Source organism: Bufo gargarizans, chromosome 3 (genome assembly GCF_014858855.1).
Source record: "Bufo gargarizans isolate SCDJY-AF-19 chromosome 3, ASM1485885v1, whole genome shotgun sequence".
NCBI classification, from domain to species: Eukaryota; Metazoa; Chordata; class Amphibia; order Anura; family Bufonidae; genus Bufo; species Bufo gargarizans.
This window is the reverse complement of record NC_058082.1, coordinates 122611948-122631108: the sequence shown is the minus strand read 5'-3', so window position 1 is coordinate 122631108 and position 19161 is coordinate 122611948. Positions and strand designations below refer to the sequence as shown.

Here is a 19161-nt window from a genome sequence, read left to right as displayed (position 1 = left end):
GGGTTTGCCAGCACCTCAGGGATTCTAGGGGCTCTACGGGCACGTCTTTGCGGTGGCTGCGACGGGGTCACTACTGCACGTGCCACCGTACCAGCTTCAACTGCCCTTCTGGTGCTCGCCACTTCACCATGTTGTACGGCAGTGCTGGTACTAGGTCCAGGGAGGGCTGGGCTGCTGGTGTATGCCTCACCACGTAATCCGACAGCAGCAGCCACACTCTGCTGCTCTTGAAGCGGATCCTGCGCAACCTGTGGTCTAGCGACACGGGGCCGGGTACGCCTGGTGCTATCAGGGACCTCAGCCTCCTCGTCCGAACTTTGGGTCAGAGAGCCACTGCTTTCTACAGGTTCGTATTCTGACCCGCTAGATTCATCAGATGAGGGTTCCCATTCCTCATCCGACTGGGTCAGAAGCCTGTAGGCCTCTTCAGAAGAATACCCCCTGTTTGACATTTGGGCAACTAAATTTAGGGGTATTCCCTGAGACTACCCAAGAAAAAAAAGCAAGCCTGTCTTACAAAGGGGAGGCTAGCGAAGTACCGGAGGCCGCTGCAGTTGATAAAAAATATCAAAACAGATTTATTTTTTTTATCGCCGCAGCGCGTGTAAAGTGAATGTGCAGTGATCAAAAAAAAAAATTTTTTTGTCACTGCGGTGGGGCGGGTGTGGGCGAACGCACGTGTGGGCGACCGATCAGGCCTGATCGGGCAAACACTGCGTTTTGGGTGGAGGGAGAACTAAAGTGACACTAATACAATTATAGATCTGACCGTGATCAGTTTTGATCACTTCCAGATACTATAAAAGTACAAATGCTGATTAGCGATGTGCTAATCAGCGAATCAGTGACTGCGGTGCGGTGGGCTGGGCGCTAACCGATCCCTAAACTACCTAACCAAGGGGCCTAAACTATCCTAAAACCTAACGGTCAATACCAGTGAAAAAATAAAGTGACAGTTTGCACTGATCACTTTTTTCCTTTCACTAGTGATTGACAGGGGTGATCAAAGGGTTAATTGGGGTGCAGGGGGTGATCTGGGGCTAAGTATGTAGTGTTGGTGCTACTCACTGTGAAGCCTGCTCCTCTGCTGGATCCAACCAACGAAAAGGACCAGCAGAGGAGCAGGGCAGCCATATAACAGATCATATTTACTAATATGATCTGTTATCTGGCTTCTCATTGGATTTTTAAAAAATCATCAGCTTGCCAGCCGCGATCATTGGCTGGCAAGCTGATGACGCGACCTCCCCTTGACGAAATGCCGGCCCGAACTGCGCATGCGCGGGCCGGCAAAGCGTGTCATCTCGCGTCTCGCAAGATGACGCGTATATGAGTCAGTCTGCGCAGCGCTGCCGCCTTCGGACCGCACATCTGCGTTAGGCGGTCCAGAGGCGGTTAAAGAGGACCTGTCACCTCTCCTGACATGTCTGTTTTAGCAACTACTTGTATTTCCCATGTAATAACAATTCTGTGCAAGGACACACCCCTAACTGGTAACTCCCATCTGGACCGTCATTGCAAACTGCCAATAATTCATTCATGACTTCTAGCAGGAATAATAAAGGAATGGCACCACATAAAATCATACGTAGATGCTCCAGAATTATTAAATGGGGACTGCAAGTAATTACTAAAACACAAGTCAGGAGGATGTAAAATCTCCATTTATAGGGTCCAGTAATGATGACATTTGGATACGTGCATCTCATGGTATAATGGGTGATGCAGAATAAGCTGTGATTAAAATGTGTTTGTGGGACTATATTCATTGGAAGCAAGTACTGTATATAGCTTGCTATACATTTTATTTCAATAAAAGAAAGCTTGACACAGATTTACCGTTAGCCTGGCTGGAATTATACCGATTGTTAAGGACGGTGTGACTTTGTTCTTGGAAATCAGTAAGACTACAGGTACAAGAGCAACAGGTTTCTCTGCACAGGAGATCAGGCTACAGCTAGATGAAGGAGACCTTCTCTCCATATTATATGTAGGACGTTTGAAAGGACATCAGTTTATTTTTATTACATAATAACAGCCTATTTGTGAATATTATATGTAATAAAATAAAAATAAAAGGTGGGTATTTTTGGGGATGTCAGGACCTGAGGGGTTAATTGCGGCGGATCACGGTGCGCAGTAATAGAGGCCAGGTATGGGATATGGCTGGCACATGCAGGCTACGTTTGTATTCAGGCATATTAACTATATTCATTGGTGGCGCAGTGGCCACAGTCCCTCCTACTCTGTTCTCATTGGTGGCGCAGTGGCCACAGTCCCTCCCCTCCTCCTCGTACTCTGTTCTCATTAGTGGTCAGTGGCAGCCGCACACAGTGGGGAGGGAGGGACTCCCTCCTTCTCCACTGTGTCGGCTCAGGAGAACATGGTGAGTGCCGAGAGCGGCGCATGCCATGTTCTACTTGCGATATGGCGATATAAACGAAATCTCTATCGTTGGCCAAATTTATATAGTTTATATTGCATATCGTCTATATCGCCCACCCCTAATAAGAGTGTCCATTTGGCCTCAGCATTCCCATACCAGTGGCCACCTCTAGTATAATATTTTTATTTATTAATTTTTTTTACATTGGAGACCTGTTTGGTGTAAATATTTAAATGACAACTATTTCTTTATTTTTTTTTTTGTGTGGTTTTAACAGTATGGCACTATGGTCAACATATGCCACTGTGTGCCTATACAGTAGCATATGTCTCCCATGTAATGTGTAAGGTAATACTACTAAAATACACCTGAAGTGGAAGGCCGAGACATGTGAACAGATCCTTGAGGTTTATGGATGCCATAGCCATAGTAAAATAGTATTTTTACATATTTTACTAATTATCATAAAAATGTTGCAGTAAGTTTCCGACTGCAATCTTCATTCCCTCAATCATTATCAAACCCCTGATGTGTTGATTGCAGCCTGCTCCTAGTTTTATACATTTCTCAAGTGGTCATGCTGGATATGAGGTCCATGTGTCCAGGATACTGCTGCTTTTACCACTTATTGTGTATCAGTACATGTGCATCCTGGATATGAGGTTTGTGTGTCCAGGATGCTGCTGCCTTGACTAGTTCTGGTATATAGGCACACAGCTTCATTTCTAGACTGATTTTGTCTTGCACAGCCCCTAAGGGTTCATTTTTACCGTACAATATACATCCTCTCCTGCTGAGGAGTGTGTGGATTCTCTGCTTTCTTTCTACACTTGTGTGAGCTGCTTGGATGCTTTCCTTCCTTTCCACACTCTGATGTGCCATGTACAACATCCTCCCCATGTCACAGGAGCAGTATTCAGCCTGGACGGCCTAGCCGGATATTCCCGGCCTAGCTGAATTCCGTTGACTAATGGGATCTGGCCGCTTTCCCTGACCTGGGGTCCGGCAGTGAACAGCACTCTGAGGAATCAATGTGGGAGGACATTTTTAATGAATATTTAGAAACCTTCAGAATTTTGCATTTAAGAAGCAAATGAACAGTAAAATGCAAAAATCTGTGCAAAAGTGTATGCAAAAGTATACTTCTATACGTTTCCAGTGGCAGCTAGTTGTCACTCTATAGTTATGTCTAGTATATGTACTGTAAATGCATCAGCCTTTTATGACTCGCTTATGGTGACGGTGCTGACTGCTATTCTTATTTAGCAAGCGTGTTCCTAGCAGGTAGAGGGAAATAAGCTGCCACCTTTAGGCATTGTTTGTACTTTTTAATATACTAGCACTGTTGGGCCTCAAGCACACGAACGTTGTTTTGGTCCACATCCGAGCCACAGTTTTTGCGGCTTGGATGCGGACCCATTCACTTCAATAGGGCCGCAAAAGATGCAGACAGCACTCCGTGTGCTGTCCGCATCCGTTGCTCCGTTCCGCAAAAAATATATAACCTGTCCTATTGTCCGTTTTGCGGACAAGAACAGGCAGTTATATCAATGGCTGTCCGTGCCGTTCCGCAAATTGCGGAACCCACACAGACGGCATCCGTGTTTTGTGGATCCGCAATTTGCGGACCGCAAAACACACAACGGTCGTGTGCATGAGGCCTTACTTCGTTTTGAGTCGGGGTTCTGGTATACCTGATTACAATCATTGTAAAGTCTGCAATGCCATTTTGTTGTTCAAATTACTGGAACCTGACAGGAACTAGGGATGAGCGAACTTGTGTTTTCAGGTTAGGCGTACAAGGATCGGGTTATCTAAGGATTCCGCTACCACGGACCATAAGTTATGGTCCGTGATAACGTAATTCTTAGATAACCTGAACCCAAACATTGTACGCCGAACTTAGTGGGGGGGGTCTGCCGGGGTGAAAATGGAGGAATGTCCGGGTTCAGCTCTGAACCCGGACAACCCCTTTAACACTGACAACCACTTTAAGGAGTTCTGGTTTAGTATTGATTGGTCTCTGTTGTAGGGTTAAGCCTCATTCACGTGTGCTGTACGTGTTCTCCACGGACAGAACATCAGTGTTTTTAGCACGGATGCATGTTCTATTTTGTCCGTGTTCACGGATCTATTGCGTCCATTATAGTCTGTGGGTCTGTAAAAACCACAGATGCCATCCGTGTTGCATCCGTGTTTCACGGATCATTAAGAAGAGATGCTTCAGCTGTTTTAGTGTCAGCGAAACACGGACAGCAAAAAACGGACACACGGATCCTTCATGGACAGCTTCACAGATGCATCACTGACCACCTGCGCACGGATGTGTGAATGAGGCTTTATGTGATGGGTCGAAAACCCTGTTTATACATAGTAAATTATCAAACATCCAACTGAAAATCGGTGACGAGAATTTGGTCCACAGTACTATCAGTTTGGACAGCATTTTCAGTCGTCCATTCATATCAGTATAACCTGACAAGTAACTGTCACCTATGAATGGTCTGCACTATCTATTATGAGCCACAGAAAAAAATATATATATAATTCTCACTAACTAATTTTGGGGATTTAGACTGATCCCTATTCATTATACTCATTGGGAAACGAATGAATCATACCAATTTATAGCTATCTGTAAATGAAGTGGATTTACCAGTCACTCTCTACATGATATCTACTCATGATTTTGTAATATGTAGTGAGCGTGGCCTATTTTATATTTCCCTGAGCTTTCTTTCTTTTTCTTCTGCTTTTTAAAACGGTTTAAAAATGCCTACAGTATAAGGTTGTTTTTTTTTACATTTGAAGTGTTTTTATGCTTGTTTGTAGTGTTTTTATGTTTGTTTCTAGTGTTTTAATGCTTGCAGTGTTTGTTTTATTTGTGTCGTCGTGGTACATGCATTTCTGAAGATGCCTGAAAAAAATCCACTGACCCCCCCCCCAAATGCCACAAGACATTCTGATATACTTCATAGAATTGACATATGAGTGCAGCACTTTAGCCACATAAACATCAAAATGCCTTGAAAAAAAAAATCAAACTTAAATGCTGTGTGTGAATCCAACCTTTTAGGGTGCTTGTTAAGGTTGACTGCTTTTCTACTGATTGTCACCAAGATTTATAGGAATAAATGATCCCAAGCATGTGATGTTGACCTGCCTGCAGCGGTCACGGGACAAGAAGGATTAACTTTTCCTATTGTCCTTTGTTTCCTCTTGTATTGGCAGCAGTAGTGTTCGTCACAAGTGCCTGCCCGGAATCAGGACAACAATGAAATGTACAGTCGTGGCCAAAAGTTTTGCGAATCACATAAATATTGGAAATTGGAAAAGTTGCTGCTTAAGTTTTTATAATAGCAATTTGCATATATTCCAGAATGTTATGAAGAGTGATCAGATGAATTGCATAGTCCTTCTTTGCCATTAAAATTAACTTAAAGGGACACTGACAGGGCCAATAAGCATATTGAGGTCTATATATGTGACTACAGGTCTTATACAGGGTATTACAATCATATAAGTATCCCCCCTGTCCACATTATACAAACAGTAAACTTTACGTTCTATAACCTGCTCCAAGGTCTGCAATCTGCCCAAGGGGCGGCGTTTCACTTCTCTTGCGCCCAGCCAGCCTCCCCAACTGCCGATTTGAAGCGCCGCCCAGCTCATGAATATTCAGTTTGCTGGGCGGCTTCTGCAGTCCCCGCTCTGAAGCGCTTCGCTTAACAGTGCCCTGCGCATGCACCGGATCTTGTGAAGTTGGGGACAGTAAGCGCCGCCCAGCGAAGTGAATATTGATGAGCTGGGCGGCGCTTACTGTACCGGACTTCACAAGATCCGGCGCATGCGCAGGGCACTGTTAAGCGAAGCGCTTCAGAGCGGGGACCGCAGAAGCCGCCCAGCAAACTGAATATTCATGAGCTGGGCGGCGCTTCAAATCGGCAGTTGGGGAGGCTGGCTGGGCGCAAGAGAAGTGAAACGCCGCCCCTTGGGCAGATTGCAGACCTTGGAGCAGGTTATAGAACGTAAAGTTTACTGTTTGTATAATGTGGACAGGGGGGATACTTATATGATTGTAATACCCTGTATAAGACCTGTAGTCACATATATAGACCTCAATATGCTTATTGGCCCTGTCAGTGTCCCTTTAATCCTCAAAAAAACTTTCCACTGCATTTCATTGCTTTCATTAAAGGACCTTGCTGAGATCATTTCAGTAATCATCTTGTTAACTCAGGTGAGAATGTTGACGAGCACAAGGCTGGAGATCATTATGTCAGGCTGATTGGGTTAAAATGGCAGACTTGACCTGTTAAAAGGAGGGTGATGCTTGAAATCCTTGTTCTTCCATTGTTAACCATGGTGACCTGCAAAGAAACACGTGCAGCCATCATTGCGTTGCATAAAAATGGCTTCACAGGCAAGGATATTGTGGCTACTAAGATTGCACCTCAATCAACAATTTATAGCAGAGATCAGCAACTCTTCGGCACTCCAGCTGTTGTGAAACTACAATTCCCAGCATGCTCCATTAATTTATATGGGAGTTCTGAGAAGAGAAGAGCAAGTATGCATGCTGGGAGTTGTAGTTTCACAACAGCTGGAGTGCCGGAGGTTGCCTACCCCTGATTTATGGGATCATCAAGAACTTCAAGGAAAGAGGTTCAATTAAGAAGGCTTCAGGGCGTCCAAGAAAGTCCAGCAAGCGCCAGGATCGTCTCCTAAAGAGGATTCAGCTGCGGGATCGGAGTGCCACCAGTGCAGAGCTTGCTCAGGAATGGCAGCAGGCAGGTGTGAGCGCATCTGCATGCACAGTGAGGTGAAGACTTTTGGAAGATGGCCTGGTGTCAAGAAGGGCAGCAAAGAAGCCACTTCTCTCCAAAAAAAACACATCAGGGACAGATTGATCTTCTGCAGAAAATACGGTGAATGGACGAGGACTGGGGCAAAGTCATATTCTCCGATGAAGCCTCTTTCCGATTGTTTGGGGCATCAGGAAAAAGGCTTGTCCGGAGAAGAAAAGGTGAGCGCTGCCATCAGTCCTGTGTCATGCCAACAGTAAAGCATCCTGAGACCATTCATGTGTGGGCTTGCTTCTCACTCACAATTTTGCCCCAAAACACAGCCATGAATAAAGAATGGTACCAAAACACCCTCCAACAGCAACTTCATCCAACAACAGTTTGGTGAAGAACAATGCATTTTCCAGCACGATGGAGCACCGTGCCATAAGGCAAAAGTGATAACTAAGTGGCTCGGGGACCAAAACGTTGACATTTTGGGTCCATGGCCTGGAAACTCCTCAGATCTTAATCCCATTGAGAACTTGTGGTCAATCCTCAAGAGGCGGGTGGACAAACAAAAACCCACTAATTCTGACAAACTCCAAGAAGTGATTATGAAAGAATGGGTTGCGATCAGTCAGGAATTGGCCCAGAAGTTGATTGAGAGCATGCCCAGTCGAATTGCAGAAGTCCTGAAAAAGAAGGGCCAGCACTGCAAATACTGACTCTTTGAATAAATGTCATGTAATTGTCGATAAAAGCCTTTGAAACGTATGAAGTGCGTGTAATTATATTTCACTACATCACAGAAACAACAGAAACAAAGATCTAAAAGCAGTTTAGATGCAAACTTTGTGAAAACTAATATTTGTGTTGTTCTCAAAACTTTTTTGGCCACAACTGTATATGTGTGACCTGGGGGAGAATTACACTCCTGGGGTTGGTTTTGATCGAGCAATGAGGGAGGTTTATCCAAAGTATTGTAAAGGAAGAATGGAGTTGCTCATAGCAACAAATTGCGACAGTCACTTTCTGAAGGATACCAACTGCTCCACCTTATCGTCCTCCTTCCGTTGAACCTGCATGCTCAGCCGCAGGTCCATTCAGAGCAGTGTAATGATTCCGTTTTCATGTTTTGTAGATTTTGACCTCGTGTGGACCTGCTTCTTCCCTTCAGCACAAGCCTGAGAAGGTCCCTTTTCATTTCTCCATCTTCTGGAGCGTTCCTTGTAATTTTGTCTTCAGGAAATGGCCGGGAGAGGAGCAGCGAGGCCAAACGGTCAGTCTCAGGCCAGTAAGATCTGTCAGTTTAAGTTGGTATTGCTCGGCGAATCTGCGGTCGGCAAGTCAAGTCTGGTTCTACGTTTCGTCAAAGGACAGTTTCATGAATTCCAGGAGAGCACAATAGGAGGTAGGTTGTCACATACACGGTAAAGAATGCAGAATTTCGTCTTGGTCCTACCATGTATTGTAGTTTTATTTCCTTTTCCCATTTTTCCTAATCCCAATTTGTCCTATTTTTTTGTGCCTTTTTGTAGCTGCATTTCTTACACAGTCTGTTTGTCTGGATGACACTACGGTAAAATTTGAGATCTGGGATACAGCAGGGCAAGAACGGTATCACAGCCTGGCACCCATGTACTATCGGGGAGCACAAGCTGCAATTGTGGTGTATGACATCACCAACCAGGTAAAGTCGTCGTCGTTCGGAAGATGGCAGGAAGGCGTTGTTACATTGTTGCGCTACAGACACATATCTGTCTTTCTTTTTGTCAGGGCTTTTTTTTTTTTTTCTGCTCTGTTCTTTAGCATTGGATTAGAGGAATTGTAATTTGTTTCTAAGCAATTAGGAAATGAGTCATGCACATAGCCATACGTAAAATGTACAGACTTTTATGAGAATAACCTATATGGTGCATGTATAGGCTTCAATTAATTATCCATTAGTATAGAAAGTCTTGGCTTGTTAGCCATAACAGCCAATCACATTGCAGCTTTCATGAAAGCTGAAGTCTGGTTGCTGTGGGCAGCAAGGTCAGCTTTGATAAATGAGGCCCTTTAGTGTTGTATGGTGCCCACTAGAGGCTGAACTTTGTAATAAATGGTCTAGTTTGTTAGGTTCAGGGATGGGCTCACATCACGTTTTTCACATCCATTTAATGTATACAAAAAAAATAATGGATACTTTCATCAGACTGGCATCTGTTCACCATAGAGTTTCATGGTAAAAAAAAAAAGAAAAAAGTATACATTCTTTTTTCCGGACTTGGCAGGATACAAGAACATGCTGTGCTGCGTTTTTGTATTGTGTGTGGTCTGTGAAGCACGGGCCGTGTAATGACTGCGTTTCGCGCACCAACCACGGCGTGTGAGCCGAACTCGCTACATTATAGTGATGATGCTGTGAGTTCCAGCTTGACCGTGGGTCTGCCGTCCTGTACACCCAGCATCACTGGAGTACTGGACAGTAGTGACATCTTCATAGATCACTATGAGGCAGCGAGTTTGGCGCACATGATCTGCGGTCAGTCCAGGAAATGTGCCGTTACACTGACCACACGCTGCCATGTGAAAGCAGCCTTAGTTAGGGCTCAATCAGACGGCCATATGCTGTCCGCAAAAATGCGGATCCATTTTTTTTTTTTTTTTTGTGTACAGTTCAGCATGTCCGCAAAAAAGGATTTTATTCTGTTTTTTTGCTGACCCACAGACTTCAATACGGCCATGTCCTGATTTTTCACTGACAAGTATAGGACATGTTTCATTTGTTTTACTGATCCGTGCAATGGAAGAAAAGGGCCCCATAGAATTTTGTCTCCTATCTGAAGAAATACAATTGCCAAAATATTTGAGTTTATTTTCTTGTTTACATTTTTCCTTCAGTCGACCAACTTTAGTTCATTCTGGATGATTTTTTGGTTTGCTTCATTTATTTACCCTACACGTATACCTCCGATGTGATGTGAACGGGGTTTGCTCTGTGTCTGTCTTCTTCCTTTTGTGTCTTATACTGTCAGTACATTAGGTTGTAAGATGAAGTGCTATTTCTTGGACCAGTCTGCAGTGTAGTCTGTTTTGGCCACTAGAGGTCAGTATATGTGAAAAAACGGTGATGCTTCAGTATTGCTTTTTAAAAGGATATACATAAGCAGATGATAAAAGTAAGCACAGATGACAATAGATGGAAGCCGTATTTCAGCTTTCTATGCTGTCTTTAACTCTCTGGTTTATCATTGCAGGAGACATTTGCCAGAGCCAAGACATGGGTTAAAGAGCTGCAGAGACAAGCCAGTCCAAACATTGTCATAGCCCTTACTGGCAACAAGGCTGACCTCACTAACAAGCGTATGGTGGAGTATGAAGTGAGTCCAAACTTACTGCGACCTTTATCTGTTTCCTCAGTTCTTTGTGTATATGCATGTGCTTTTGTTTTCATTATTATTATCTATAGCGCCAACACATTCTGCCGCGCTGTACAGCAATTGTCATCACCCACTTTGGACCCTGTCCCCACAGGGGTGCACCGTCTAAATCCCAGATTAAAGGGTGACCGAGTTTTGGTAAAACAATTGACATATAGCGATATATAGGAGATGAGACCCCCCACCAATTTCTAGAATGAAGCGAAAGCAGCGCCTGCATATTATCCTCTTTCTCCTCAGGACGATGGGCTCAGTTAAAGTCTATGAGCCCACCTCAATTCCGTCCCCTGCAGCGAGGAGAGAGAGCACAATATGCCAGCTCCTCTCTCCCCTCTTTCTAGAAATTGGTGGGGGTCTCAACACTCGGACCCTCACTGCTCAAAACTGTTGATATCTCTCTGACTTGGTGACCCTTGAACCTATCAGTTTACTTTTGGGTGCGGGATGAAACCTGGAGTACCCATAAAACCCCCCCACAAACCTACCAAGACCATACGAACTCTATGCAGACGTTGTCCTTGGTTAGATTCAAGCCCAGGACTGCCTGAGCCCCCGTGCTGCCCCATTTCTCATATATATATATATATATATATATATATATATATTTATATTTATTTATTTTTTTATATATTTTTTTGCCTTGTGAAACATCACGTTTGGACAGTATGTTCAATGAAACATTTGAAGACTGTGAGTAAAGTTATGCAAATATGTCTGCCAAAGAAAACACATTTCCCTACATGTCAAGCGTTGGCAGATGAGCTAACAAACAGCCTAAGACTGGAGCGGTATTTTCTTTTCCAACATTTTTTAATTCCCCCCCCCCCTTGAGTAACTAACAATGGCTGTATATATTTAAGATAAAGTATAGGTGGCACAGCCCACATCCCAAAGAACAAAACTGGATCTCAGCGTCTCTGTATATCCGTAATGTGGTGCTCCAGCCTTAAAGTCAGTAGTTCATGTATAAATAAGAAGTATAAGTAGGTGGCACTCATCACTGCAAAATGAATAAAGTCCTTTATTTCTTCCAACAATACAAGGCCGGGGCAAGACGGCTCACACACAAAGTAGAAGAAGTAATGACGGAGTGCTGTCCACATCTTTTGCGGCTCCATTGAAATAAATGGGTCCGCATCCGAGCCGCCAAAACTCCTGCGGATGCGGACCCAAACAACGGCCGTGTGCATGAGGCCTTAGTCTGATGAATTGTCCTATAGGGAACCGATTCTTTCACATTCTGAGGATGATAACTGCTATAGTGCCGCAAACAGTTGGTCGCCGTGGGTTTGCGATAACCCTTCGTAACCAAATCACTGCCACTAACTGTGACAGCCACATCCTAGAATTCCAGGGTGGCACCTCCATAATTCAAAGTAAATCTCCTATTCATGTCATTAGTCTCATTTGAATACGTAACAAACTCTATGCATTGGGTTTTTGTCCCTGACCACACTATAAAGATATCGTCAACATACCTTAAGAACAGCTGAGTGTAGTGTAAAAATGGATTACTTGCGGAGAATATGTATTTATCTTCAAACCTGGATAAATAGATATTGGCATACGTACAAGATGCAGGGGTCCCATGGCAGTACCATGTTTCTGTCTATACCATTGATCCCCAAACCTAAACACATTATTGGTCAAAATGAAATCCAAGGCTTCTCTAATGAATTCGCAAAAGAGACCACTCTTTTTTTTTCATTTTGCCCAGGACATCCATAACCGCTGTTATACCCGCCTCTTGCGGTATCCGGGTATACAGACTCTCCACGTCCAAGGACACCAGACTGACCTCCTCCTGGCAATGGAAATCTCCCAGAGCCAAGAGAAAGTCATTTGTGTCATGTAAATAAGCAGGAGCACTACTCAATAGTGGTCTCCGTAACCAATCCACATATTTAGATAGTGGTTCGGTCACCGAGCAAATCGCCGCCACAATAGGGGGTTGGATCAGCGACTTATGGATCTTGGGTAGAAAATACCAAGATGGTCTAGTAGGGAACAATGGTATAATTTTGTCTATCATACAAAGTTTTGATCATCCTTTAATTGCCTCAAAGACTCCATAGCATAATGCTCCCTGGTCATCAACACCACATTTCCTCCCTTGTCTGCTGGTTTCACCACCACCATCTTTCTGAGATCGAATCCACTCCAAACCTGCTTTTTCTTCCATACTTATATTATCTTTAGCTACTGGATACAACAATGCTCTAATATCCTTTAACACCTGATGATAAAAGATGTCAATATTTCTGCCAGTAGACAAGGGAGGACAAAACGTGGACTTCACCCCTCCATCAAACCTATAGCTCTCGATCTCATCATTAAAATCCCTATTGGTCAAAACCTCTAAACAAGAAATCTCAGATTCATTAAACTGGGTAATGATATTAAAACCCAAGGGACCAACATTTACTGGAATCTCTCCCTGTTTCTTATCCTTCTCCTGTTGGGGTACATCACGAAACATCTTATGATGGTATGTCTTACGTATGGATTTAAATAAATCGATTTCAAAGCCAACCAAATGAAACTGTTCCACCAGGCTGTAACCCAGGCCCTTATTCAGGACTGAGGCACAGCTTGGTGGCAGGTCGTGGCCAGTGGGGTTAACAACAATGTTCTCTTTAAATGCAGATTTCACAGATGAAGTCGCTGTCTCTAGGAGACCTGCTTCTTCTTGCGGGTAGATTTTCTGACAATCCTTGGTCTTTCTTCGGCTCCTTCTGGTGCCATGTCTAAAGGGTCTTTTTCCAAATATAACTCTCAAAGTAAAACCCTCAGTTTTGGAGGGGTTTATCACAAGGTGACCAGTTTTATAACCCGTAGAAGTACATTTGTGGTATATTTAGTGACCTGTCAGTGTGGACGTTTCTATGTTGGAAAAACAATAAGATGCATGTATGAGAGGTTCAGAGAAGATATCAACTCAATGGAGTCAGGGAAAGGATGTCCCAGATTGATTGAGCATGTAAGAGATGAACATGGGGGGGATCCAAGATCCCTAAGTTTTTCAAGTATTGAGTTAGTCCTGAACCCACCACCTAGACATAGACATCGCCTCCTTCTACAGAAGGAAGCAGTGTGGCTTATGCGTTTAAGAGCCAGGGGCCCTTTAGAGTTAAATGATAAAAATGACTTAAAGGGAACCTGTCACCGGGATTTTGGGTATAGAGCTGAAGACATGGGTTGCTAGATGGCCGCTAGCACATCTGCAATACCCAGTCCCCATAGCTCTGTGTGCTTTTATTGTGTAAAAAAACCCGATTTAATACATATGCAAATTACCCTGAGAGGAGTCCTGTCCCTGACTCATCTCACATACAGGACTCATCTCAGGTTAATTTGCATATGTATTAAATCGTTTTTTTTACACAATAAAAGCACACAGAGCTATGGGGACTGGGTATTGCAGATGTGCTAGCGGCCATCTAGCAACCCATGTCCTCAGCTCTATACCCAAAATCCCGGTGACAGGTTCCCTTTAAGTGTATTTCTGTAATGCATAAGGTTATTTATCCATATATGTGGTATTTGTTATTGTTAGTGTGTAAATATGTCAGTACGGGGTGGTGTCTGTGTTTTCTATGGCAACCCCGTGTGATGACGTATAAGTGAAGCGAGTGCGTGATGATGATAGTGGCCTGAGGAAGAGCGCAAAGCGGCCGTTGCTACTTCTTCTACTTTGTGTGTGAGCCGTCTTGCCCCGGCCTTGTATTGTTTTACCTTTGGAAGAAATAAAGGACTTCGTTCATTTCGCAGTGATGAGTGCCTCCTACTTATACTTCTTATTTATAGAAATAACGATGGCGGGCTCAGTAATAACAATTGTGTCCAGCTACTCCTTCCTTGTATGTGCTAGACACACATAATAACTGACTTGTGCACCTGCAGGAGCGACAGTCATTGCATGCTTTTCCCTGTCCAGCTCACAGAGAACTCTGCCTGCAGAATTGATCCCATGTGAAACTATCTTGTGTTGCCTTCCAGTGTTTTATGTACTAATGCCAGAGGACGGCTAATATGAAGAAGCCCTAGTCACATCTAAGTGTAATAGTGTAGCTGTATATAAGAAGCATAACATTCCAAACCTCACTCTGTTGCTGAAATCGCGGCCACCTCGGTGAGCGTTTTGCGTGAGCGAGCTTCATCCAGAAGAACATCAAAAGCTCCTGGTATTTTCTGTTTATATCATTGATATTCAAGCTGTTCTAGTTATGGGAATGGATAAATGTAGAATAGGACTTTTTGGTTCTACCCAATCAGATTTCTTTCTCAGACCCCCAAGCTCGATCAGACAAAACAAAAATGAACTTGCTCAGGACCGCTCTTCCTGCACTCATCGCTCCGAGGTCGTCTTCCGAACGTCGCACAGCCTCTACGTGCACTACGTCCAGATGCTGTACGCAGTCAGGACACAGTGCAGAGTGGGGCCTGGGAGAAGATCAAGGAGCGGCGAGTACAGCCAGCACAGCGCTTCACTCTTCGCACCTCCTGCATTCTAATGACCGCTTCCACAATGGCATTCGCACTATAAGATACACAGTTATTACCGGAAAAAAACAGGACATACTTTTTTACCCAAAAAGTTTACTTGGAAGTCTTTATTGGTTTTGGAAACTATATATTGGGCCACTGGATAAATGCTAAAATGGATCCTTTGGGTTAGATGTTTGATTGAGGTGCTGCTTGCACAGGGAAGTTAGGAAACCAATTTGGGCCATTTGACAGATAAGGAGTAGAAGCTAACCCTAAAAACGCCTCCGTTAGTCCCCGCTTAATTCCGAGTGCTCCTGGTATTGTGGCTGTGGGGTATTGTGTGGCTGGACTATCCCATTATGTCTGTGTCGAGTTGTGGAGGGAGGGATGGGGTAGGGGTGTTTAATGTAATAGCAACTGTGTAAAGATCTTCCACGTCTATGGTAGCCGCTGTAGTCTGAAATTGCCAGTGGTTTATTGCCTGAGCCATATTATTAGTGTCTTCTAGCATTATGTTTATTGCCTCTGCTTTATTGGTGATTTTACGGACATGACCTCTTTGTGTAAGATATAAGCTGTTTGTAGGGTTTTTATTTTATCTCGTATTTGTTTTTCTGCTGCTATAATATGCCTCTTTACAGTACTGCTCTTTATATGCTATGCAAAGTCTTGCTATGAGTGGCCACAATAAAGAACTTACTAAATACTATTGTTATACCCAACTGCTTGGCAGTTTGGGGGCTTTTTCGGCCCACTATTTCAGCACAAGTTTTCTAATACATATTGTTAAAGGGTTTATGCAGGCATACTGTGATACCCGATCTGATCTCAGGTGTGGATGCCGCTGTACTCCAGGTGGGAAAGTTACTGAGACCTCCATCTAGTGCCCAGCAAGTATTGTGCATAAGCCCTATTCTAATTAAAGAAGCACGCAAGGATTTTTTTTTTTCTCTGCCTATATAGTGCAAGCCATTACTAAAGAATAAGATGGAGGCTCTTGTGTATACCGAATTAGGGTTTTCCTTATTAAATCTACATTTCCCATCATGCCTGGCTTTGCAGAGTCGGAGGGGGCAGAATCTCGCCACACTGTACTGCGCTGTGTAATGGCAGCCATGACAGATCAGTGACACAGCTGCTATCCCCTCACACTGTAGAGTCTACATGTTCTATTTTGTGATGCATCTTGAGCCAATCTGCCCTCTCTTCCACTCTTACTTGCAGGAGACCAGCGTGAGCTACTTCTTATAGAACTAAACTGGAGAGTCGGCACACACAGATAGCACAGACAGGCAGTGTGAGTCAGGAGGTTGATATAACTGCAGTTAATCACTGTATACTCTCACCTACTATATATCTGTACTCCTGGTACTTTACATAGGGGACACATATATTGAACAGAATACAGGGATATACAAAGGAAAAGGAAGGAGAGGGGCCTGAGAGCTACAAGGAGGGATATGTGATGATGTCCTTCTGTAGTTCACAGAAAGTCAGCCACACTGGAGAGTTCCTGTTTACACATTAGAGACCGATCTGGGCTGCTGTCAGACTTGATGTCACATGACCAGGTTCCCATAATCAAAAGGTTCTAAATGTATAGATGCATTGCAAATAATAAAAAGTTAAATAATAATAAAAAAAAATAAAAAAAAGGAACAGCAGGTGGCATTATACAGATACATTTATTGAATAACTCGTGGCTGTAGTAAATTCCTTTATTCCATGCAATTACAAAAGTGTTTAGATCCAGGTGGTTGTTTGGAAAATGCAGAATATTTTTTCTGGGACAACCCCTTTAAGTTCAATGCTTTTTTCAGCTGTTCTCTCACTTAACCTCTGAGTCATTGATTTAAAAGTTTGACCTGTTCTTTGTTCTGTGCTGATTTGCAGGAAGCCCAGGCGTATGCAGATGACAACAGTCTGTTATTTATGGAGACATCCGCCAAGACAGCCATGAATGTCAATGATCTGTTTCTTGCAATAGGTAAAGTTCAATTGCTCTCTGAAGCAATTTATTTCTAATAATGTGCTGCTATCTCTTTCACATAATTTCTATAGATAGTGGGTCACTGATAACTGATCACTGAGAGAAAGTTAAAATGTGAACATGACCTATTTATTTAAATGGGTTTTTCCGAGATTTTGCTATTGGTGACCTGTCTTCAGGATAGGGCATCAATATCAGGATGTTGGGGTCCTACACCTGGAAGCCCCCAGATGAGCTGTTTAAGGAGGCTGCAGCCTCCTTGCAGATTGACAGCTTCATTTGAATGGGACTGAGCTGCGCCTAGGCCATGTCACCGACTGGCTGAGAATCTTTGGTTCTGGTGACCCCTCACCAATACTAGTGGGTTACCACAGGGGTCAGTACTAGGCCCTATTATCTTCAATATATTTGTTAATGATCTCGTAGAGGGTTGCACACTACAATATACATTTTTGCAGATGACACTAAACTGTGTAAATAATTATCACTGAAGAGGACCGTATACTGCTACAGAGGGATCTGTAGGCTTGGGCAGATAAGTGGCAGATAAGGTTTAACACTGATAAATGTTTAGTCTAATACTGCCTCTAAATTGTGATTTATTTATTTATTTTTTATTTTTTTATTAAGCATGCCCTGCATGGGGACCAGTGATGGCATACCAATCGCCCCTCCCCATTCCACGGAGGACATGTAATGTTGCATGTAATAGCAGCAGTGTCCTCGGCTAGCTATCTGACGAGTGTGGGAGTGAACACCTCCCGTCTGACAATCGTCTGCAGCATCAGGGTGTCTAATACACCCTTAGGCCTCTTTCAGACGGGCGTTGCGGGAAAAGATGCAGGTGCGTTGCGGGAACATGCACGATTTTTCCCCGCGAGTGCAAAACATTGTAATGCGTTTTGGACTCGCGTGAGAAAAATCGCGCATGTTTGGTACCCAAACCTGAGCTTCTTCACAGAAGTTCGGGCTTGGGATTGGTGTTCTGTAGATTGTATTATTTTCCTTTATAACATGGTTATAAGGGAAAATAATAGCATTCTGAATACAGAATGCATAGTAAAATAGCGCTGGAGGGGTTAAAAAAAAAAAAGTAAAAAAAATTTAACTCACCTTAGTCCACTTGATCGCGCAGCCCGGCTTCTCTTCTGTCTCCTTCTTTGCTGATTGCAGGAACAGGACCTGTGGTGACGTCACTCCGGTCATCACATGATCCATCACCATGGTGATGGATCATGTGATGACCGGAGTGACGTCACCACAGGTCCTGTTCCTGCAATCAGCAAAGAAGGAGACAGAAGAGAAGCCGGGCTGCGCGATCGAGTTGACTAAGGCGAGTTAAATAATTTTTTATTTATTTTTTAACCCCTCCAGCGCTATTTTACTATGCATTCTGTATTCAGAATGCTATTTTCCCTTCTAACCACGTTATAAGGGAAAATAATAATAATCGGGTCTCCATCCCGATCGTCTCCTAGCAACAGTGTGTGAAAATCGCACCGCATCCGCACTTGCTTGCGGATGCTTGCGATTTCCACTCAACCCCATTCATTTCTATGGGGCCTAAAAAAACGTGAAAAACGCACAAAATAGAGCATGCTGCGATTTGTGATGCGTGAAAATCACTGCTCGTGTGCACAGCCCCATAGAAATGAATGGGGCGGGATTCAGTGCGGGTGCAATGCGTTCAACTCGCGCATCGTATCCGCGCGGAATACTCGCCCGTGTGAAAGGGGCCTTAGGGTCCATTCACACGTCCGCAGTGTTTTGCGGATCCGCAAAACACCGGGCGGGCACCCCAATAGAAATGCCTATTCTTGTTCAGCTGCGGACAAGAATAGGATGTGTTCTATTTTTTTGCGAAGTCGCGGACCGGAAGTTCGGGGCCGCGGGGCAGATGCGGACAGCATACTGTGTGCTGTCCGCATCTTTTCCATCCCCATTGAAAATGAATGGGTCCGCACCCGTTCCGCATAATTGCAGAATGGATCTGCACCCAAAATGCAGACGTCTGAATGGAGCCTTAAGATTAGGCAGGTAGGAAGGAACAATGCATGTCACCCGTACATACTAAATGATAAAACGTTG

General features: G+C 43.8%; 1 protein-coding gene across 2 annotated transcripts in view; it reads left to right on the top strand.

Moving 5' to 3' along the window:
• Window positions 1-19161, top strand: part of RAB5B (RAB5B, member RAS oncogene family) — a 41967-nt gene that overhangs the window by 14795 nt on the left and 8011 nt on the right. For both annotated transcript variants that reach the window (XM_044283800.1, XM_044283799.1), the window contains 4 exons: window positions 8315-8584; window positions 8712-8863; window positions 10413-10535; window positions 16977-17070. In XM_044283800.1, coding sequence (XP_044139735.1) covers window positions 8422-8584; window positions 8712-8863; window positions 10413-10535; window positions 16977-17070 — 532 coding nt within the window. In that variant the 5' untranslated portion in view covers window positions 8315-8421. The remainder of the gene's footprint in view (window positions 1-8314; window positions 8585-8711; window positions 8864-10412; window positions 10536-16976; window positions 17071-19161) is intronic.